The 24,855-nt window shown below is 42.1% G+C and overlaps 2 protein-coding genes across 2 annotated transcripts in view; one reads left to right on the top strand and one right to left on the bottom strand.

Annotated features, from left to right (window-relative positions):
- LOC130374254 (brain-specific angiogenesis inhibitor 1-associated protein 2-like protein 1) overlaps positions 1-17,350 on the top strand; it is a 34,408-nt gene extending 17,058 nt beyond the window's left edge. The window contains exons 7-14 of the mRNA XM_056580925.1: positions 766-918; positions 3,557-3,712; positions 4,285-4,435; positions 4,906-5,125; positions 7,098-7,160; positions 8,813-9,122; positions 14,849-14,898; positions 15,011-17,350. Coding sequence (XP_056436900.1) covers positions 766-918; positions 3,557-3,712; positions 4,285-4,435; positions 4,906-5,125; positions 7,098-7,160; positions 8,813-9,122; positions 14,849-14,898; positions 15,011-15,083 — 1,176 coding nt within the window. The 3' untranslated portion in view covers positions 15,084-17,350. The remainder of the gene's footprint in view (positions 1-765; positions 919-3,556; positions 3,713-4,284; positions 4,436-4,905; positions 5,126-7,097; positions 7,161-8,812; positions 9,123-14,848; positions 14,899-15,010) is intronic.
- Positions 16,207-24,307, bottom strand: bri3 (brain protein I3). Its single transcript, XM_056580938.1, has 3 exons — positions 23,707-24,307; positions 21,653-21,761; positions 16,207-17,712 (listed from the first exon to the last, which is right to left on the bottom strand). Exons 1-3 carry the CDS (start codon positions 23,879-23,881, stop codon positions 17,580-17,582), a joined length of 417 nt encoding a protein of 138 aa, XP_056436913.1. The 5' UTR covers positions 23,882-24,307; the 3' UTR covers positions 16,207-17,579.
- Positions 24,308-24,855: the final 548 nt, after the last annotated feature.

The raw sequence follows: 24,855 nt of genomic DNA, 5'->3' as shown, positions 1-24,855 counted from the left end.
CCTGAAGCTGTGAAGGTAGAGCTAATTTAATTCAATGTTTACCAAAGGTCATTCATTTATTCTACCTTTATTCTCTCACACACACAACATGCAGCCAGCATATTGCGTTTGTCATAGAATAAAACAAGTTTTCCAACCCTAATCTACATTATATTTATTTTTTTAATGAGCTCACTCACTATCATATGCTTATGCCTCATGCTCAAGCACATCCCCACAATTGCCTGACGTCAAATCAAATACTCAAGCCTCAAATGACAGCAGCAAAAAGTAAAAGCGGCCCAAGATAAGTTCCCTTTATTGAAATTCAAATAACTGAAAAATGAAACAAGCGCTTAAAACTTGAGGCATAATTTGAGCAAGTAATGTTTTGGCCACCATCATAATTCTTTACAACCGTGATATACGGTTCTTTGAAAAATCACCCAACACTAGCATTGACACACACCTGATACAGATACAGATGTGTGTAGCCTATTGTGACACCTCTGGGAAAAGAGGTCCATAGCACTAGAGCTTTGGAGTTGTTGCCAACAATAGTTCTATGAAGTCACCACTGAGCAGCACAGACAGTGGTGTAGTGGCTGTGGTCTGTTTGAATTCCATCCCAAAAGTGCTTGTTTCGATATCCAATGTCTGCAGCCTTCCTGCAGGCCTCTTTGACAAAGCCGCCCCTTCCCGCTCCTTATGACTTGTGTCTGTATCATTCTAAATGTCTACTAAATAAATGTTACTGACGTGATGTCTGCCCCCCCCCCCCTACAGTGCCTGGAGACGCTGGGCAGCCGCCAGCTGGACATGCAGAACTTCATGGCAGACGGCTGTATGGAAGCGCTCCTGGAGGAGAAGAGACGCTACTGCTTCCTGGTGGACAAACATTGTACCTTCTCGGACCAGATCTCGGCCTTTCACGATAAGGTGAGCCCAGAAAAGCCACGAAAAAACCCTTACAAAATGGTTCGAGAAGGTAAATAGTTATATTGAATTGACCATTTTGGCCCACGTGTGTTAAACATAAGCCATGTATCCCTCAAGGTTTTTTTATGCACTTTTGAACTATCACATTAGAAAAGTTGGATGGAAACGGCATAATTTGAGAAAATATCCTAAATTTCACAACAAACATTTTTACACTCGCTTGAGGTGTTGTTGTTTTTTATAGTAGTTGAAGATCTAAATGGGAGATGGAAACACCTTTTCCTAATAAGAACTGATGTAGTAAACATTTAACTCACATGAATGATATGCTGTTTCCGCTGTTGGCATGTTCCCGGCTATATGAATGAATACTTTATTCCGGACTCGAAGTTCCATTTACAAGACAAGAATACAAATTACATGACAATACAATACGAGGTCACACAGATTAAAATACATGTAAGCATCGATTCCAATGTTTCCACAACCCAGAGGAGTACCTTGTATCACTCTGTTTAGTGTCAGTGAGTGCAATTATTAGTTTGTTTTTTGACTCTAGAAGTCGACACATAAATTTGTACATAAAATTCCTTAATACAGCATGAAAGGTGGGGACATTACTAGTCACAAACAAAGAGCTAGCACTTGTCCATCTTGGAAGCTTAAGGAGGATCCTAAACGCATCATTATACGCTACCTGTAGTTTCTTCAATTTTGCTGTTCTATATTTACACCAGAGCTGAGCTGTGTAAAATGGAGTACAGTAGGCTCTGAAAAGACTTACTTTAACATCTTCTGTGCACATATGGAATTTGCGTGCCAACATATTGGCCTGTGCATAAAGCTTACAGCACTGGCGCTGGACATCATCATCATCACACAGATCATCAGTGATGATGTGACCTAAATACCTTACCTTCTTAACCACCTCGAGAGTACGATCAGACAGTAAGAATAAAGGAAACTTTTGATTCTGATCCTCCTTAGTTTTAGCAATCATAATAACGCTCTTCTTAGGATTGAACTTAATGTCATATTGCACTCCGTAGCTAGAGCACACTTTAAGCAGTTGCTGTAGCCCAGCACTATATGGAGACATGATGACCAAATCATCAGCGTATATGAGGTGGTTGATAAGACTCTCTCCCACCATACATCCAGTCTTACACTCTTTAAGCTTCTTCGAAAGATCATCCATGTAAACATTGAAGAAGACAGGTGATAAAATGCCACCCTGTCTCACCCCATTAGTGACTTGAAAGGGTGCAGATAAACTACTGCCCCATCTAATTTGCATGGTTTGTTGTGTATACCAGAACTTTAAAATCCTTATCAGGTAAGGTGGAACCCCTCGCTCTTGGAGTTTGACAAACAATTTACCATGATTAATCCTATCAAATGCTTTTGATGCATCTAAGAAGCACATAAACATGGTAGAGTTCTGTCGTCTGTATTTACTTACGACTTCTTTAAGTGCATATATACAATGATCTGTTCCAAGTTTACTTTTAAAACCAAACTGGTTGTCAGTGGTTTCCACATTCTCACTAAGCCTATCTAAAATAATTATTTCTAAAACTTTAGACAGTATGCTAGCCAGAGCAATTGGCCTTTAGTTTTCTATGCTAGAGATTTTCCGAGTTTTGACTTTGATCACAGGCACTAACAATACAGACAACATAGAGTCAGGAAGTATGCCATGCATTAACAAACCAGTAAAACACATAGCAAGCAAGACAGGTATTCTACCACAAGCATGTTTTAGATGTTCTGCTGTTATCTGGTCGAGACCACATGCCATTAACGCTCGAAATTATGGCTAATAGCAACAAGGTAAGCCTACATGTGGATCGATGAGGAGCCTTAAATATTCCTCGGGCCTCATCCATGAAAAAACAACACAGCCATTTTAGGAAAACATGAATTGAATGTGTTACGTATTTTAAGAACATAAGCTGCCTCCACATAGCCTCTAGGATGCAGATTCAAACACACAAGCTGTATTACCCTCACTTAACCACTAGGAAGCAGGACCAAACATATAAGCCGTAAATACTATGCATAGCCACAAGGGGAGCAAGACCTTATTGAAGGCTGCTCCATCCACAGAAGGCAGCACCTTTAGATAGGTGAAGAAGCCGAGGCTAATACGTCACATAGGCCACGCCCACTTCATATAGGCCACGCCCACTTGACCCTATCAATCACGACACAGAGGTTGGACCTCAGAAACTTTCGGCTACCAGACAAAGGGTTAATAGATTTGGTCAGCTGGGAGTCGCTCAGCACGTGTAAGACACGCTTCCCCTCCTTTTGCTCCATAGTTACAATACCGAAATACTTTAACAAATAAAGTAAGTTAAGCGATCCGGATTTGACTACTTTCCTCGAAGAACTCTGCAAATGCCAGATCCACCCCGAGTGACAAAATTAAATGCTTTGTTTTATTTCACATCTTCTACTATTCACACTTTTTTTTTTTTCACACACTTTTTTTACTTCTTGCGACATTTGTAAAGTTAGCTTGAAATGTGCTTTGTCGTAGGTTAGGTAAGGTCATCTTAGAAAATGTTAATAGTCATTAATTTCTTATTTTATATTTGCTTTCTGTGTGTGTTTGTGCCATCGCGGCGGTCAGGCTGGGGAGATGCTGAGGGCTAACCTTGCCAGCTGGCAGGACCAGTGCAACAGCGCCACCGAGATACCTGACAGTGTCCTCTCCATGATCGAGGGGCTCCGCGTGCCAATCCCCATCACGCCGCTGCCCTCGCCCTCCCCCTCGCGACACAGCATGGTGAGGGCCCGGAGGAGCTTATGACAGCCTAGTGGCTACGGCCGTGTGTCACTCCCAGCTGAAGGTTTCTGGGTGGTTCAAAGCCCAAAGTTTACAGGCTACCTGTAGACTAATTTGAGCAAGAAACCTAATGCCTCCCCACTAATCAATACAATGGATGCAAATAATAATTGAGATAAAAGATAAAGAAAGGGAGAGGGCCATTGAGATATCATGAAAATACCAAGAGATTGAAGTTCTTTATTAACACATGAAAAATGATATTCATCCTCTATTTGCATTGGCTTTAATTAATCTAGCTTTGGAAGCTATAATTTTCTATCACCTTAGTCACCGACAAATCCAATATAAAAAGCTTAATTCTAGATAGCTATGTTAGCAAAGCATCATAAATTCTTAAAATGGTGAAATCCGTTATCTCCAATATACACTCACGCACACATTTTATTTCTTTTAACAGTTGTGTGGTTATTTAGCCTGTCTGGTGTGAAATAGCATCGACCCCACAGCCATGGTGTCGCCAACATTGGCATTGTCTCTACTTCACTTTGGCTGTCCCCCCTTATGAACAGAACTTGTCGATGGGTCGTGACTCCATCAGCGTACCCCCAGCCCCGCCGCTCAAGACTCAGACCAGTCCTCTGGCCAACATGTTCAACCAGAACAACATCTCTGCCAGCAACCCTGCCATCAACGGCAAAAACTTCACAGACCGACACTCAGGTAAGACGCAGTTGTTTGTTACACATATTCCTACATATATGTACTGTGTGAATTTACGATTTAATCTTTATCTTTTGGTTAAAGGTACATGCTGCCTGTGTTTGCATGTTTGCTTAAATGTCTGTAAAGACAATTTGTATCTTACCAGGAATGGGTTCCTGGTATTTTATCTGATGAATAGACTCAGCAGAGGGATGGCCACACAGTATTGTCACGCAGTCACATTCCCTGGCATCAGAGTGTGTCGGCCAAGTCGTGAATTTACCACTAAGCCCACAGAGAAAATAAAGAAACATCGACGTTTCTGCTTGCATAAGATGTATCTTTGCTGACGCACACACACACGCACATGCCAACCTTTATACATCAAACACAAACACACACAACTTAACACACAACACCCTGTTCTCCTCGCACACTCACACACCATCTCGGTGACGTTACTCCGCTTTCCCACCCACCTCCTCCAGACCCACACGGCCCCAGCGAGGAGGCCGGCATGCCCAGGTCCCTCTCGGTGGCCACGGGCCTCAACAGCATGGTGACCAGGCCCCGCGTGCGCACCGTCTTCCCCCACACGGCCGGCAGCAACGCCACGTTGCTCAGCTTCCAAGAGGGGGAGCTCATCACGCTGCTAATCCCAGACGAGAAGGACGGATGGATGTACGGCGAGCTGGAGAAGACCAGGCAGTGAGTCTTGCTCTGCAGTCTTGTTCCAGAATGCCTCGTCTGGTCCTGGTCCAGTAGTTGTCCATTCTTGGTCTCAGTTTTGTTCCAGTCCTGGTCCAGTCCCCGTCCCGGCCTCAAACAGTCCTGGTCCGTAATCCTGGTCTTCGTAATGGTCCAGAGTCCTGGTCCAGTCCCTTATACAGTCTGGTTCTAGAGACCTGGTCTCAGACCTGGTCCAGTCCTGGTCCAGATTCCTGATTCAGTGCGTTTCTATGCATTTGACATTACAGTATATATGGCATTTACATTTGAGGACAATCAAAGCAAGATTTGAGTAATCACAAAAAATTCCATCCAACCTACCAGTAGTTAAAAATATAAACCCGGACAGAGTAGCTGTCCGAAACAAGTTTAGGAACGCGGTCATCCCATATGTCATATTCCTATTTTATATTGTTCGGTTTTACTTTTTATTAGTTTTACTCATTCAACAGAAGCTTTTATCCAAAGCAACCTAACAATGAGTTCAGAGACACATATTTTTCCCATTATGAAGGACCATGCTTTGCTCATTGTATTTAATGCAAATATCAACCTCAATATTATTAATTGCCTTTTCTGCTGATTTGAGAGTAGAAAGAGAGAGAGAGCAATAAACATGATTGCCACTCCCCCTCTGCTTCCTCACTCCCTACTTTTCTCCCCCATTGAGAATTGTTGGATTCACCCCTGTAATTGACAGGCAAGATGGATTCCGCACCGGCCGATCAGGTTTGGTCAGAAATTGGCCGGGAGTCTACCTAAATCTAAATTGGCTCAGGCAGGCGCAGTGAACTCAAAACGGGTGTTCTCAAAGAGCATTTCATTCATTCATTGCTGACGGATGGCTATGGCTCTTCTGCATTACACTCCAAGTATAGCTCTTTAACCTGACCACAATCTTACAGCACTTTTAATAAATGCAGTACAACGTCCCAATCGTCCCAATTATGAACTAAATTGTTTTGAACAGTATAAATCCCGCAACACCATGCTCTGCCGCCCTTTGATGTTGACAGTACATCACTTCTTTTGCTTCACTCTACCCGAGGCCAGAAGAGATTGTTAAGAGATTTAATAACCTACTGGGACCACTCTTTATCAAGCTCACACTCAGTCAATGTACTCAGAAAGCAAGGTCAGAGACTTAGAGTAAATATCTTTGAGTGAGTAGCTGTTTGGGAAAATAACAACAAGATAAAAGCCATGCCGTTCCCAAAAGTGAAACCCCAACTGGACCCCATCTGAAATGTTCAAAGGCTAAGGGTTTGTCTCCTGTTTTTTGTTGCGTTGTCGTTCATGGCGTTCCTGTGCTGATAGAGAGCTCACCTCCTGGTCGTGTTGAATCCATTGTTATCCAAAACAAACGTTAAAACGTGCAATTGTAGTAGAATATTTTTGGAAAGCAGATGAATTGTGTGAACAGCCCAGACTGGGGACGATGGCTGTTTAATAAAGTGTGACAGTGATGTAATAAAACATAGAATTACGCTAAGCCTATACTTTGATTTACTAAGTGGTGCGGCCCTGAGATTACTGTGTGATGGGTGAGCTCACAAATACATACAAAAGATTGGAAATTGTGGTTTACCAGAGAAGTAAAATAATATTCCACCGCATAGCTGAGCTTCTTAGTTATTCTTTTAGTTTCATCCTATAGTGCTGCTTTGCAATGTGGCATGGTTATGCCATTGTTTGCGAGGCATGGAATCTGAATTTGTATTCAGAAAATATGTTCCAAGGCTACCACACGTGTGTAGAATTATAAGTTATGCCCGAGATCATCCTCCATTGCTCTAAACTCCCCCCCCCTGTCCCTCCCTGCCTCTCGCCTCCTATCCTTCCCCTCTCAATCGTCTCTCCCCACCTCACTTCTCTTTGCCTCCCACTCTCTCCTTCTCTTCCTCTCCTTTCCCTCCCTCCCTCCCCCTGACCCCCACCTCCCCCCTCCCAGGAGAGGTTGGTTCCCGTCGTCCTACTGCCGTGTGTACTCTGAGCCCCTCGTGAGTAACAACAGGTAAGGAGACTCCCCTGTCATGCTCACAGGCACGCACGCACGCACGCACGCACGCACGCACGCACGCACGCACGCACGCACGCACGCACGCACGCACCCACGCACGCGCACACAGACACACAGATAGGAGAGGTATCACGTTGCAGCCTTTTGTATTGCTTGGCGGTAGTTTCCTTCTCTCTCCTACCAGACTGATGGAGCCTCTCTACTGTATATTGAGCACTCCTCTTCTGTGACCTTTGATTCCTAGCAATGTGTTGCACTTTCCAACTGCCATGTATCCATGTATTTAAGGGACTTACTTGACGGAGCACTATTTGCATATATAATGTGTCTGTTAATGAAATGCAATTGGTTGTTCACATGTTTAGTTATTCATGCTGGAATGGTGAAATAGCACTACAGATGCTTTCCTTTTAGAGTCATCCACTCATTCATTCAGAAATATGGGTATTACTCAGCCTTCCGTCACATATCTTTACTAAGTGCATCTCTGTGTTAATTAAGAGCAGGACGCTGCACTGTGTGTGTCTGTGTGTGTTTGTGCGTGCTGACGAGAGTTAAGAGACACACCTTTAAAAAGCTTGTCCCTAATTGATACATTGATGGCTTCTAATTGTTTTGTCTGTGACACACCGCTGCCACTGCGAGGATTCCAGAAAAACACACAGAAACACACACACAAGCATGCATGCATGCACACACACACACACTCCCAAACATACACATGCATGCACGCACATCCTTTAACAACTATTAGAAACCTTTTAAAGGTATCTCATTACGCATGCAGACATGAGGCAGAGAGCACACACACACACACACACACACACACACACACACACACACACACACACACACACACACACACACAGAACACACACACACACACACAGTACACACACACACACACACACACACACACACACACACACACACACACACACACACACACACACACACACACACACACACACACACACACACACACACACACACACACACACACACACATACACACACACATAAACAAACACTTGGCCACACACTCACAGACCCACACATTCAGAATTGTCGAAGAGTCCTTAAAGATCCTCTATTATACTACTTTTCTGGTCTTAATTTCTTATTAATGACTCATATAGAGCAACCTGACACGAATCACAGCACAAAAAACGACGTAAATTTTCGGGAAACTCTTTCTCTCATCTTGGCGCTTTCAGCCTTCTCTGTCAATATTCGGCTTCGTCCTTCTCCGCCCCCTCGCCCTCCTCCTGCCAACCCCACTCTGTTGTGATTGGTTACCTTCCGGAATAGCATGTTGCAGCATTACCATACATGGAAAATCCGTATTGTTCTGCGTAGATAAATCCCGGAAATTGAATCGAAAAGTGAATGGCGACTGGCGTCCCTAGTGTTTAGCGCTCTGCACAGCCACCCAAGACGGTCAGCAGGGAATACGTCTAAATGCATGTACGTCATTATTTAACACTTAAGTATGGTTAACACGACTATAAATCATTATAACAACGTTTATAGGTCATAAAAGTCGAAAAAGCATAATAGGTGCTCTTTAAGAAGTGGCTTGAATCCTTGTGACTTTCTCCTATGTCACCTCCAATTGGCTGACCTTCCTGTCCCCCCCACCCCAGCATGGGGTCCGCCCCCTTCCGCAGCCGCAGTGTGGTCAACCTGCACCACCAGGACACGGAGACGGACGAGGCGACCATGGTGCTGCCCCCCACCGACTACCGAGAACAGCGCAGTCGCACCGCAGCTGGCGCCGCATCAGCACCAGCAGCAGCGCCATCCGGTCCGTCCCCCCTAGCCACCGCAGCCACTGCGCCGGTCACCATGACGACGATGGCAACGACCGCCACCGCCAACAACAACGGCTATCGCCAGCGCTACTCTCCCACGCCTTCCACCGTGTCCTCCATCTCCTCGTCCAATCAGAGCTCGGTCAGTGGTGTGGGCGGGTTTGGGAAATAGTGTGGTGGGGGATGGGGTTAGTTGTTGGTGTGTGTTGTCTGGTGGGTTCGTTTTGCATCTATTTATTTATTTAAATTGATATTATCTTTCTTTCTCTTTCTCTCTTTTCTCTTTCTCTCTCGCTCTCGCTCTCTCGCTCTCGCTCTCGCTCTCTCTCTCGCTCTCTCTCTAAATCTCTCTCTAATTCTCTCTCTCTCTCTCATTCTCTCTCTAATTCTCTCTCTCTCTTCTTTGTTTGTGTGTCTCTTGGACCGTTGGTGTCAAAGTCAGGTCTCTTCCCTGGAGCAGCAGTTGTTCGACTATCAACTTTTTCATTACTTTTTCATCTATAAAACTTTTTTTTACAATCAAACACATGTTTGAATGAACGCACGTGTATGGATAGTTTGCAGGGTACTGAACTCTGACATCTTTGGTTCCTATTTAAATGTTCATTCGGCCTGTAATGATACGCTAGTCAATCTCAAACTCTCGCTCCAGTTGCTGCAATAAACCGATAGGGTGGTCTGGCCTTCGCAGGTCGCTGTAACCGCAACAGGGGCTTGCGCTAATCCTGAGGAGCTAGCACTGCTCATGCAAAGTTTGTGCACAGTTCGTGTACAGCGCTAGCCGTGCAGTGTCAAGGGCATGCCTCACTTTATTTTGCATTATTTTTGACTGTTTATGAAACTACAACAATTTGGGATGTAAATTGAGTTACAAACGGCACATTCAAGCTATATTAACTTCCTATTTTTGTCCTCATAGCAGCCTAAAGAACACAAATCTCTGGAGAACAATGTTGTAATCCTGCTGCTTGCCTACTCCTATCCTTTCACCTGTGCCCTATTTTTCCACAAACGCTCCGTCATTTGAATAGCATGCAAATCCCACAGCCAAAGTTGCGGTCTTTCTGCAGGCTCTTCAGTAACCCCATCCTGGGTCAATTAAAATGACTAGGAACTGCCCATTTTATTTTACTACATTTATCCTCCCTTCCTCCATTACTACTATCGCTGGACCATCAAACTAAACCTGTGCTGAGAAGGAAAAAGATAAAGAAGCTCCTTGTGGGGAACTCAGTCTGCATTTAACCCATGTCAACAATTAGGGGCAGTGGGCTGCCAAAAAGCATTGCGCCCAGGAACCAGCTCCAGAGCTTTGGCCGGATTCACGCCTTGTTTCCTGTTTAGTTATGGATAGATTATAAGAAAACACATTCCCGCATAGAATGAAGCTTTCAGAAGGGGATCTTAATAATATTGATACAGTGGGTAGTCTACCCGGTACTACAGTAAACTAAAGCTAATCCAGTTTGTGTGGGGCAATTACGCATTTAGAGATCCCCGCTTCCAACAACATGATCGGTCAAAACAAATATGTGAAAAAAAGTGAAAGAAAGTGAAATACCTGTTCACGCAGATTTGAGCTTGTATGTTATCAGACTTTTTAATCTGGCTGGAGTTCCAGACTCACAGGGGACATTAAGTTTGTTCTTATTTTGGCCAAATCAAACAAACAAACCAAACGGCCCACAGTCTCTATCGGAGCAATCCTCTAATTACTAACGCTTTAATTGCAAGTGTGTTGGTTACTGGTTACGATAGAGATGTAAACATCATTTAAGAAAGTGTTGGGTTTACGGATTAAGTTGAGCATCACCCCGACTTCTCTGTATTGGATCAAAAGTGAACTTGAATTACCAACCTTGGAGGTGCAACACAAACAAAAAAACACACAAACATGTGTTTGTTTTCTATGGATGATGTTGGTTTAGTTTGGTGTCTGTAGGCGATGTTTGATGATTGTGTGTTGGTGTCTATGGGTGGTGGCTATGTGTGGGTGTCTATGAGGGGTGACTATGTGTGGGTGTCTATGGGTGGTGTGTGTTTGGTGTCTGTAGGTGATGTTTGATGATTGTGTGTTGGTGTCTATGGGTGACGATGTGAGTGTTTGTTGTCAGTGATGTTTGGAGGGGTTGACAGGAGGTGTGGAGATCATACGGTCATGAAACTGGAGCTGCATGGTTCCTTGCGTCCTGCGGCCCGGCTGTATTTATTATTTACCTCTCAGTGTGCTTCAGCACGTGGTCCAACTGCCAGCCAGCATTCCACCACCAGCACCCTACTCTGCACCGGACCGTATCTGGTCTCAATGGGTCTAGAACTCAGACCCTGAGTGAACCTGCTGCAATGCATACTCTCTTTGTCTGGATCCCCCTCTCTCAATATATCTCTTCCTCTCTCTACCTCTGTTTATATCTCTCTCACTCTTTTCCTCTCTCTGATTCTCTCTCCAGCTTTCCTACGTCTATCTTTCCCTCTCCCGTCCCCTCATTCTATTCCTATCGCTCTATCTCTCATGTTTCTGCTATACCTCGTTGTACCTCTCTCTCTCTTTGGCCATCCTTCTATATCTAGAGCTCCCTCTAGCTCTCTTTCTCTCTCTCTTAGGCCCAATCCCATTTCTACCCCTTGCCCCTTCCCCCCCCCTTCCCTTGTTTCGAAGGGGTAAGGGTAAGGGGGGAGGGGTAAGGCAAAGGGGTAAGGGGTAGAAATGGGATTGGGCCTTAACCTCGCTCCATATGTCTTCCTCTCCATTTATCTCTGTCCCTCTCTCCATATCTCTCTCCCTCTCTCTATGTCTCTATCACTGTTGGCCATGGTAACGACAGAGGGAGAACAGTCGTTTGTTCACAGTGGGAAATGTACTACCCTGCAGCTCCAGTCATTCGAAAGAACACCTCTGTTGATCAGATGTACAGCAGCTCTGATACACTGAAATATACTATATACTCTGAAACAGACAGAATAGTCTTCACATCCCTGTCACAGCGGGATATGTCCAATTACTTGTTGGTTCCTTTGAGTTTGGGCAGTAGTAGTTCCAATGATCCGGACCAGTGTTTCCTACTGGTCCAGGGCTGCTGCAGTGGGGTGCAGGGAGACACGGTGGGAGGGTGATTTGAATGATTTTGAAGTGAACCAAAAATGATGTAATCAAAGGCAAAAGTTTCAATGAAACTGCAGCACAGCACTAGCGCTATTCAAGAGCATGCAAAGAAATATCTCCTGCGCCACCATTTAATAGTAACACCGGGGAGAACCCTGGAAAACAATTACTTACACAAACAACTGTGGCAACAGGATGGTATTGGTTGGACAGTGGACTAGACAGTGGTTCTTTGCAGACCAGAACCCCTGGCCTGGATAAATGTACCGAGAAACTTCCTTTGTTTTTTCGACACTCAACACTTTGGCCGACTTGTTTTAGGTAAGAGGAAAATATCCCCTGACTGGCTTTTTACTAACAACTGACATGATGTTTAGCTTTGTTAAATCTATCTCCTATTTTCTGTTGCTGTGTCTGCCAACTTATCCGAACATATCCTCTCTCAGCTATTCAGTCTGTCCCTCTCTCTGTCCACTGTTCTCCTTGTCTACCATAACATATATACGCACGCACGCACGCACGCACGCCCGCACGCACGCCCGCACGCACGCACGCATGCACGCACGCACGCACGCACTCACACTCACATTCACATTCACATTCACATTCACATTCACATTCACATTCACAAACACACATACATACTCTCCCATCAGACTAGGTGTTTGACAGCAAATTGATTAAAAGCCCCCTTGAGATACTTGAGATTCTTTCTATAATCCCTATGCCTGCAGTATGTGCACGTGCTAATGGTTTGCTAATGGTGTGCCTGTGCATTACATGTGTGTGTTGTAGGCCTACATTCAAGTGAATGGCAGGTTAAGGTTGGGCTTTTTGTGTGTGAGTACGTGTATCCGTGTGTTTGTGTCTGAGTGTGTCTCTGAGTCTCTATGCATCTGTATATATGTATTTTTGAATGTGTGTGCATACCTGTGCTTGTGTGTGTGTGTGTCTGCACATCTTGGTGCGTGATTTAATCTGTGTGTGCTTGTATATACGTGTGTGTGTCTGTCTGTCTGTCTGTCTCTGTGTGTGTCTCTGAGCATGTGCAGCCAGGTGTGTTCCTTTCTTTGGGAAACCGGCGGTATTGAAACCATATAGGCTGTTGTGCGGAGTCACTCGGTTAAGTGTTGTGTTGGAGTAGGAGTTCTTCAGTGTGAACTTTGTGTAGGAGAAATACTCTCGGCCATGCCGTAATATCTGTAAATACATATGTGTGGGGTATTGAGCACTTGGTAGGTGTTCCCTCTACGTCACTCACCATGATCCATAAGACACACATAGGGACTGTGTATCTCTGTTTCAGTTGAAGACGAAAGTGAAATCGAGGAACAGTAAAGTATATTCCTTGAATTTTGACAGTTGATAGACACAGAGTCAGTCAGCTAGACAGCTGTTGGTATCTGATTATAAGCCTGTCAACACCACATGCTCTGCAAAGCTAAATGTGTGTAGTAGAGGTTGCATAATAATAATCATTTCAGTGTTTAAGGAGGAAGAGAATAGACGGTTATGACAGATCTGTAGATATCTCTCTCACTCTCTCTTTCTCGCTCTCTCTGCCTTTCTCCTCCCTCTCTTCTACTGTCCCTCTCTGTCGCTCTCACCCATGCTGACGAAAGGGATTCAATAGTTAAAACTGTGTAGTGGGAGAAGGAGTGTATCAGCAGTATATATTTGAAACCTCTAAACATGGAAGTCAATACGGTGTCAAATAAGTAAACTGTCGAGTGCCGTAGCAAAAGAGGTGTGTGTGTGTGTGTGTGTGTGTGTGTGTGTGTGTGTGTGTGTGTGTGTGTGTGTGTGTGTGTGTGTGTGTGTGTGTGTGTGTGTGTGTGTGTGTGTGTGTGTGTGTGTGTGTGTGTGTGTTCTGGTGCGAGTGTGAGTGTGTGTGTATGTATGAGAGTCTCCAGAGAGCAGCCCTGTTGAGTGATTAGTGATCAAAACATCTGGAGGGAAAGAAGGGGCCAACAACAGATGCGTGAAAGTTGTCCCTTTCCCAGCAGCATTGATAGCCATAACAGTAATCTGCCCTGCAACACGACAACGCCACAGCACATTTCACAAAACGCAATTCATACGCAAAATCAGTAGCCCTCATTGTCCTGAACTAGGTGAGCCCGGTAGTAGTGAGACTCCAGTGCTCCCTAGTGGTGATTGTCCGTACTGCATCACCTGTGACATGGAAATATTTGGCTAAAAAAATATTCAGTAAGGTAAAGCACTTCCAATCAATTTTGGTTCTGAGCTGTACAATAAACCTAGTCTTGTTCAAACCATCTTGGTATAAGCCTATATATTATTAATTGCACACACACACACACACACACACACACACACACACACACACACACACACACACACACACACACACACACACACACACACACACACACACACACACACACACACACGGCCATGCATGTCCATATTTTGCCATGTTTAATTTATTTGAGTCGATCTTTGTCGATCGTTTTTATAGGGTGTCATTTTGTTTATGATGGCTAACCCTGTTTCAGGGTTATCGTTTGTCAACTCGGGATCAGACTGTGCGCGTCCAGATTCCACATGCTGTCATGTGACCAACCTCCTACACGTCTCTTCGTCTTCTTTCCTCATTCAAGTATTTCACAATTCAGACTGCCTGAAATTCATTGTGTTTTTAAGTTTATTTAACACGTATGTGTATATATATGTGTGTGTGACCAGTGGTGCCATGGATTCTAATTGTTTATATTTTGTTTGTTTATGTTGAATATCCATAGGCAACCCAGCAGGCCAATGGAATTTCCAGACCACCCCCTCCCTTCCTCACGTAAGTCAAATCTCTCTCTCTCTCTCTCTCTCTCTCTCTCTCTCTCTCTCTCTCTCTCTCTCTCTCTCTCTCTCTCTCTCTGAATATGCTAATGGGGTTTCTTCGTCTCCAGGGGGGGGAACCCATTCGCCACTGTGCGCCTGCGCCCTACCGTCACCAACGACCGCTCAGCTCCCGCCATCTAACCCTCCCACGTCTCCTAGCAACACCACGATGACTTCCTGCCCTGTAGCCTCCCACCTACGGAGTGAGAGTGAGGAAGGGTCTTTCCCTGGGCCCCCTCCCGTCATCCCACGCTCTGTCTGATGAGCAATGACATGGAAGGAAGCTGAATAGGGTGTGGGCTTCATTTCTTCCCCATGTCCAAAGCCGAGATGTGACCGTAGATGAGAAAAACGCCTACCCCCGATTCAACATCTCCTCCTAATGGATTCTCTACTAGACACTACTGCCTGTATATACTTACTATAAATCGCTTTGGATAAATAAATAAAAACATATTTTTTTATTAAACACACACGTCATGCCTTAGAATTTGGATGCAGCTTTGATTGCTAAAAACATTGCAAACTAAACAGCTGGGAGTTACATTTTTATTTATGGACCAGTTGCACAAAATATTCTACATTTTTTCTTACCATCTTTGTTTCGGGTGGTTTCGACCAAAAAAAGTAATGGAGATTATGAGATGATCTGCGAATATTTTAAATGTGTTTGTTTATTGTAATTTATGCATTTGGTGTTGCTTCCGTATCGCTAAATCAGCTGTTCCAACTGTTATTGTTGTTTTTGCATTGCCATAGGACAGTAGATGAATGTAGTATATGGGACCTCAACATTTCACCATGTGCTCCTTGATTAAGCATTAAGTTTTAAGAAATGAAATGATTATTGACTTTTTGCGATTAAGATCGCATCCATGTTATGGTGCAGGTGTTTGCGTGACTCTGAAATGAAAATTCAAACCAGTGAATGTTAATTCCTCCCTACGGCCGCTGTCATCTTATTTCCCAGTTTGATAAATGTCGAACATTGGCCTTAAACTTAACCACTACGTTAAACGATAACAGTACTCTTGCTCTGGAAGCAATGATGTTTTTTCAATTTGGATTGATTATAAATGATGTTTTTCATGTCCTAAATGTGTAGGATGGTGAATTTAATCTCAGACCATTCTACACAGCCCCTAAACATGCATCGGGGGGAAAAGCTCTATGAAAAATAAATGTTTATTTCTTCAAAGCGTCCAACCTTTTTTCTTTCCGGAAGCAGGAACAAAAAATTAATTGATACAATTCTGATGTATTTTATTAATTTGATCATGTGTTCACTTCATTATTCTATCATCAAGAAATAAGAAATAAGACAAGACTTGAATTATCACTTGATTTATTTTCTATTTATATATACATATTCATATATACGTTTTTTATAAAAAAGTAGTAACATCAATTATGATGACGTGCATGGTTGCTTGTTTTTCTGCCACCCCAAGCAAAAGGAAAAAACTGCTGCACACAGACATTCACTGATTGTCTGAATCTCACTGAGCAGGTTACTAAGACTGACACGATGCATCATCAATCAATCAACATCCATCCATCAGCTCTCAATGCCTAATTTCTCTGCATGTTTGGCCTTGTGTTGTGGGCAAGAGCAGTATGCACATAAAAAAGTTTACACATAGAATTTGTTCATCAACCTAAAGAAAAATAGTCTTGCCAGTATTATGATTGAAGCGGTGTAGTGGCGTTTGTGGTTTTCTTTCATTTACATCTACCTGAGCTATGTATTGGCTGGACAACCTCAAACTTTAAATCATATCACTCTACAAAAATTCAGTGCAAGGATGCCCCCTTACCAGTATGACGAAATACAGACAAACGAATTCCGGGGAAACCGTTTAACAAATAATGATAATGCTTGTCTATTGTTCCAGCCTGGAAAGGTGATTTGTTCCGCAGGCTCTTAAAGACAAGTCTCTTTAGGATGTCCGAAAATACTATTCTCACGACAAAACCAAGAGGAAAGTGAATAAGAAAGGTCTGAAACAAAGGTGTTGCAATGACAAGAAAATAGATTCACAGGAAAGGTGAGGAATACAAGGACAACACACCATGGAAGAATTTATACGATAAAACACAAAAAATGAAAAACGATATAATTTTAGGTTTTAACCACAAGGGGAATAGTTTTGGCACACACCCATGGGTGCCATATATATATTTATTGTGTATATATTTATGCAAAAATACACAAATCTGCTCAGGAATATGGACTATCAAGCATGAATCAACGGCAGCTTGAGTCCATTGGGTCTACGTTGAGCATTGGCACAGATTAGTGCTGAAAAGTCAGACTTTTCATATTTGTTCACAACTTCCCTAGCAAACTCTTGTTTTCTTTCTTACTTCTATGGACGAAAATGAATTTTCCTATGTTCCATGTAGAAGAAACAAAAGGTAATGTTGTCTATATGCTAGCGGCTTACTTATTTGGTAAAACAAATTCCAAATTATATCTGTGAAATTCATCATGGCAACATAAGTGTGCAAGGACTATAAGAATGGGAAACAAAAATGACAAAATTAACAACTGAAAAACACTGTTGGGTGTTGGTGCTGTGTTTGTGCAGGTGGTGTGTGTTTAAATGCATGTGAATGGCGTGCAGTTTGGTCCCTCTACCCGAAGGTGGCGCCACAATTGGGGCAGCTTCTCTGGCGCAGTGCAAAACAGAAAAGGATGCCAAGGGGGAAGAACAAGATGGCGCACATGATGCCTAGGCAGGTGAAGTCATCCTCCAGCACCCCCACCCTGGAACACATAAGAATAAGAACATGGATGCGATATAAATCACACTGTAATTTATTTTAAATTGTTGCATATGTGGGAATATAATAATATAGTAGTAGTAGTAGTAGTAGTAGTAGTAGTAGTAGTAGTTCTATGTCTATGTCTATAATTATGGTAACTGAAAAAAACATTGTCAGAATGCAATGATCCCCAGCACTGGTAATGGGTTACCTAGCTGAAGTCCAATGCCAACACGTTGAAAGATGAACCCTAGTAGTAATTTTAATAATAAATTCAGTGCCAGATACCATTTTATTGTTTTTTTTTAATCTCTGACGTTGATTGTGCATTGTTTACTCAAGATCCTAATATAACTTCTTATTTTCATAATATCCCATCTGGCCTACGTGTCTGATCTGAAACTCTGAACTCACCCCTACCACAGCCAGTCTATTGATCCAGAGGATCTGGGGGTGAGAGAAGACCGTTCACCGTGGTGTGTGCAGTCAGAGAATGTGACTTGGTGTAAAGGGTAACCGGTAGGCGATGGGCATCTTTAAACGGTGACAAAGTTCAACTTCCCACTTTATACTACTAATATATTCAGAGGAAGTCATATGACTTTCTATGTGATAGATCGAAAGAGTGATAGGAGACACTTTTGAAAAACAAATGTTCAATGTCATCAAGCTGGTCAATTGTAATATATTATTATTAGTAATCTTGAACCCCCCTTTTTGGCTTGAATCAAATTGCCCTATTTAGGCATAGCTTAGCATAAATCATGTTCTCTGAATTATTTTACTTGCGTCATTTTTGTAGATCTAGGCTTATAATTCTTCTTGGTGGCATGAATATAGCTATTAAGTCTATCCATGTGGCCAAACCACTATGCTTCCAAAATGTTATAGTGCCAAAAACATATATATATTTTTTATCCATTTTAAAATATTTCATTTTTTTAATTTAGTGTTTTGATTGAAAGAGGGGATTCACCTACCCTTTAATTGGGGTTATATGTTCAAATAGCACGTACATGCTTGTGTGCTCATCTGCGTATTGGCATACGAGGGCCAAAGTCCTAGCCTGGGAACCAGACAAACTTGCGAGCTCATGTTTCATTTGCTCTGTAGATAAGTCTGGCCTACCTCCCATACAAATTATTTGTTCTGCCGGGTATGAAAGAGACCGAACAATCACAACGTTTATCCAACATGAGGCAGAATAAATATGATGACAGTGCAGGCACACCGTAGAGGCATTTAAACAACAACAACAAAAACAACACAGAGATGGCTGCCACTGCTGTAGAACGGTGGGTTGATTAAGCTATCGAGACTACATTAAACAAAATTGACGGTATATTTTAAAGGTTGTATCAGTGATGTTGGGTGACGTCACTTCTGTTTGTATTTGAAGCGAGATCCCAAACAAAAAACAAGAGCCAGCTCCCTTCCGTGTTTCATGCATCCAGTAAAAACTATCATGAACGCGGCGCAAAACCCCACAATACCCACCCCTTGTCTGTGATTGGTTGAAATACTATTATTTTGGTATAGAGTGTTTTTTGTGTACAATCTCGGTACATAGGCTGCCTACAGAGACGTTTTTTTTTTTTTACTTCCTGCATATGGGGCAGGCAACTAACAGATAGCGAGGAAAGATCAGATGAATGTTATCATTTATGTTTCGGCCTAGAATCGCAGATACAACCGTTAACATCGCTCAGTGCTGCGTCACCCGTTTCGTGCCATGATTGGTTGTAGGCCTATCCCATTGCATCCAGAGGCATATTGGTCTGCCCCCTTTGGTGAAGCCCTCTGGTGATCTATAAAACCCCTTTTAGCACTTGGCAGATTTTTTTTCTTTGCCAAGGAACAACTTTTCAAAAAAGGATCTATAAAAAAATCCAAACAAAAGAGAAACAACAATCCTTCGCTGAAAATATACGAAGCCAAACTTTCCATGTGAAAATTATATTATAATATAAAAACACTAAAGCACTAGAACATTAACAGACATACACCCCAATGCTATAATCCACCCAAATTATGATTTGGTACAGTTTAACTAATCGATCAAGGTCTAGCTGCCCACATATGTGATACATTTGAACCTGCACATCCAATGTCCTCTAGTATCTAGTCACAAGCCACAATTTTTTGATCTGTGAATGACTAGCAGGAAGTCAACTCTGTAATACTAAATGGAAATGCTGCGGTAGCTAAAAAAGTGAAACGGAGATGATTATCATTTCCAATGACTTCAAGAACCCACACATCATGCAATGTAAAAGTTAGTTACTCCTTAGAGTGTGTACGTATTCTGTGAGCAATGCCCAACCTATTATAACCTTGCAAAGGGGAAAACCCCTTTGGCATAATCTCTCTCCTCTCTTCTCTCCCTCCCCCTACCCCAGTTAATCATGTTAGTCTCACAGAACTTCAGGAAAGAAAGTAAACTCGGGGGGGTATTATAAAACATTATCTAGAAAAAGAAAATCACAACAACAGTGTTTTTTGCTCATGGCCTAATTCCCAAGTGTGTCACTGAGAGAGACACACAAACAGCCACAGGTGATACTGAACTCTGCAGCACCAACAACAAAGTGGTCTCTAACAGTGATTAGTCACAGATCCGGCTTAGGGAAAAGCATGCTAATCACATGCTTATCGAGACCTCGCTGGCAGTTATCCAACTTGGTCATGGTGCTCTGTCAATTGACATAGTCATTGCTGCCCTTGCCTTGTTGCCCGACACAGTAGTGACCAAGCACTCCATCCTCCATTTCTGCAATGGGGATGACTAACTATATTATCCAGGCAATACTTACAATTTGTAACTGTATATTACACTCAAAGTACTAGATGGAAGGAATGCGTATGCGTGTTTGAAGTTTGCAAGGATGGGTCTTAATTATAGTTTATAATTTAAAAGGAGAAACCTGGATGATTATTAATTAAAAACATTCAAAATTTAACCATGATTATCAACAAAAGAAATAACCGATATGACAGTATGTCAAAAGAAGTCAATGTGTGAAAGAGATATTTTCTTAGTCACAATTTGTTTAATTTAAAAAAGCTCTAAATAACCTGGATATTTACAAATGCTGGACCTCTCCTTTGGTTTAAAATAATATTTCTAGCAACAGTACTGAAACCCCTCAGTAGAGCCACCAAATCCATCAGAGCCAGGTAGATTGCACGGAACACGACTAGGGATTTTATATATTCTGCCTTCTAACGGGGAGGGGTTCAATTGAACACTTTGCGACTTTAAGTTAGCAGCTAGCCCAGCTAGCACTGGCAGGTACAGCCTCGTACTACTTTGTTCCTCAAAGGGTCACCGTCACTGCAGCATCCAGTCTATACTCATTCCAACATGAGAGGATGACTCTAGTTCTGCCCAGACGGCGTATTCTTACCTTTTATCAATTGTCGAAAGCAGTGTATGATAGAAATGGAGGAAAACAAGAGTTAACATTGCTGTTGCATTCCACCGCTGTAGACAGCTATTGGCCAGTAAAATAACCGAGTTTGGTTCAAAAGTCGCAATCTTACTTCTAGAAATCTTACTTCTGGAAAGAAAACAGCTATTAGCAATAGCTACTATTGCTAAAAGCTAGCCACTTATGTGACAGTATCAATATGTTCGCCAAGCTAGCCATTCTTTCTTTTTTTAACACAGTTCAGAGTTGGAATACAATGGGGTTTGCTCCACAACTGTCTGGTAGTATGCGGCCCCTCCATTTGTTCTGAGTGTGCAAGATTTGGAACCTACACCTTTAAAATTGGTAGTATTTGAAATGATTCCAATTACTTTAAACCATATGTGCTCATATATGATTGTACATGAATCACAGTAAGGACATATATTGTAAAAGCAGAACAACGATGCTTATTGGGTCATGTGAAGGAAGGTAGACCGATGAGGGTGAGTGAATGAGTGATGCCGCCACCTGCAAGCCGGACAGCCCCCCACCACCACTACAGAGGGCTGAATGATGGTATAAGTCCCGCTGTATGGTTGCTGAGCAATGGCAGGGCCCATCTGTGCTGCAGGGTAGCCTGTAGACAACAATAACAGAAAATAACCGGTTTAATGATAATTGTGACAAAAATCTGAAGACACAGAAAATTGTAGAGATAATGTGAAAGAGTTATTGATACTTCAATATATATATATATATATATATATATATATATATATATATATATATATATATAATAAAGTTATCACATACTCTTTAAACCTGGTCCTGTAACATGGCCCTTTTTAATTAATTATCCCAAAATAATTTGTGATCATTATTTTAATGAATCCAGCCATCCCATGAATCAACCAAGGATTTTCTATCCTAATCAACTTAATCGTTCCGAAACGCGAGAAAATGTGTAATACGAATGTTTCCAGTCACTTTTTCCAGGTATGTTAATATACAGAGCGGATACACAATGATTCCTTGTACTTAATTTCCTAAATAGATTTTTCAACAATGAGAAATGAGAATTTAGCACATAGTGCCATTGGTTGAGTCATCTGTCCTAACCCACTGTTTGAAACGACGCTGAAGTTGGCATCCGATTCGCAGCATCCGATTCAGCAGCTGGTCCACTTTAAATCGGTCCTGATTGAAAACCACTACACCTAGACTCTTCAAATCTGGACTAAATTATCACAGTGAGGCTATACATTATAATAAACATAGTTACAGATTTGTGAAACCTTTTTTCTATTTGTGAAAATGCAATACAGGCTCATTTTAATGCTTTTTAGGGGTCCAGACCGCATTAGAACGGGTCCTGATTGAAAACCACTACACCTAGACTCTTCAAATCTAGACTAAATTATCACAGTGAGGCTACACATTATGTAAAACATAGTTTCAGATTTGTGAAACCTTTACCCTATTTGTGAAAATGCAATAAAGGCACATTTTAATGCTTTTTAGGGGTCCAGACCGCATTAGAACTGATCCTGATTAAAAACCACTACACCTAGACTCTTCAAATCTGGACTAAATTATCACAGTGAGGCTATACATTATGTAAAACATAGTTTCAGATTTGTGAAACCTTTAACCTATTTGTGAAAATGCAATGCGGTCTGGACCCCTAAAAAGCATTCAAATAATAATAATAATAATAATGCATTGAATTTATATAGCGCTTTTTCATAGACACTCAAAGACGCTTTACATTGAAGGGGGGGACCTCACTCACCACCACCAGTGGTGGTGGTGGTGAGTGAGTAAATAAGCCTGTATTAAATGTAAATAAGCCTGTATTACATTTTCACAAATAGGGTAAAGGTTTCACAAATCTGAAACTATGTTTTACATAATGTATAGCCTCACTGTGATAATGTAGTCCAAATGTGAAGAGTCTGGGTGTAGTGGTTTTCAATCAGGACCGATTTGAAGATTCTAAGTGGTTTTCAAGCCGAATCGGATGCTGCGAATCGGATGCCAACTTCAGCGTCGTCTGTTACGACGGATATATGGACCGATCATATATGATATACGACATAACTGGCTTTTAATACTGTGTTTAATATGCTTTGGAATCAAACAAATAACATTTGTTGGGCCCGTCTTCTAACCCATCTCCCTCTAAACATAATCTGGAGGGGGATCTTCTTGATAGGATTTGACCACTGTGTTTTAAAAAATTCCAGAGAAGACACCGGGTGATCCTGAAACTTACATGCCTTCCATATGACAATTTACAAGAAATTAAACATGTTGCGCTTCCTTAATATAACATCGCTTCAACTCTTACACTCTGGCGCCTTTACACCTTCATGATTCGCCTACTATGTAGCAGTCGAAAAAGCTTAAATATATTCATATATATTTAAGGATGAATTAAATACAATATATAGATCAAGACCCAAACCACATAATATCCTTCAGAACTTTCAGCAATCGACGTCATCATGCCAGAAGGGAGATAAACATCTTTGCGCCACTGGGTAGTCGTTAGGTTATGTTATCTCGACCACCATACTTGCCTTGTCCGTCATGGTAGTGGTAGGGTGGCGGAGACTGCTGGAATCCCGGGGTCGCCGCAGCCGTGGCCGGGATGGCTCCATAGTTGTATTGCTGAGGACTGTAGTCGTACGTTCCCGGAACGCTGTGGTAGGCGGGAGGTCGGTCCGTCTGTAGAAGTGGCTTGCTGTCCACCATCTCCCCCCGACCAGTTGTTGTCTCAAGTTGTCTCCTTTGGCCTTAAGGTTAAATTGTAAGGGGCAGAGTAGTTGTCTTTTTTAGGATGTGCTGGTCTTGTCGCCCGAAGAGTTGCTCGACATTTGTGGAGGAGCAGGAACAACGCAATGAAGTAGAAACCGAAGCGACGAAAATGAAACTTAGTCTCTCTACATGCGCCAACTTTGTCCAAGCCAGCAAAACACAAACAGTTGCCAAAATGTCATGAAAATGTTAATGATCGCTCGCAAATTATTAATAGCTAACACATCTTAATTTCCTCCTTGTATGGTCGTTGACAATCAAATCATTATCTTTTAAACACCCAATAAGTCAACTGCAACTCAATAAACGTTTTCTCCTTTTTGTCTGGATTGTCATCATAAGAAAAGCATCATGTGATGCCAGCAACGCCTCTGCGCACACTTCTTAAAGAGACAGCTCTGCAAAATCGCCCGACTTTATATAAATGACTTGTATAATCTATGTCGGTTTAAATTGTCGTTACAGCATGTAATGTTAATAATTAATTCTAAACAGTATTACTAACAATTGCCTTATTGGTTAATTAGTTGACCGTATGCAGCATGGCATATCAATTGTTTCACGGATCTGCTCAAATTAACTTCATTTGTATACTCTTTTATAAAAGGTCATTATAGGTAGGCACGTTTTATAAACGTCTATATGTTCAGGCAATATTTGACACACAATTCCGCATTGCATGCTTTGTATTGTAAATTTAATGTATGTTTGTATGTAGCTTTCTTGTATCTAGCCATGTTTTTATGTATGGCATAATGTTTCTGATGATCTGTAAATAGCTAGGTGCAGATAACCTTCCGTATCAATTAATAAATAATCTGGCACGGAATAAATAATTTAAATATGCAAATCAATCAGCAGGCCCATCGGACAAATATCAACCGTTCCACCAATCAGCGATTACGTTTGCG

Source organism: Gadus chalcogrammus, chromosome 2 (genome assembly GCF_026213295.1).
Source record: "Gadus chalcogrammus isolate NIFS_2021 chromosome 2, NIFS_Gcha_1.0, whole genome shotgun sequence".
Classification (NCBI taxonomy): domain Eukaryota; kingdom Metazoa; phylum Chordata; class Actinopteri; order Gadiformes; family Gadidae; genus Gadus; species Gadus chalcogrammus.
Note: the sequence above shows the minus strand (reverse complement) of the source record. Positions and strands in the feature narration are given on the sequence as shown.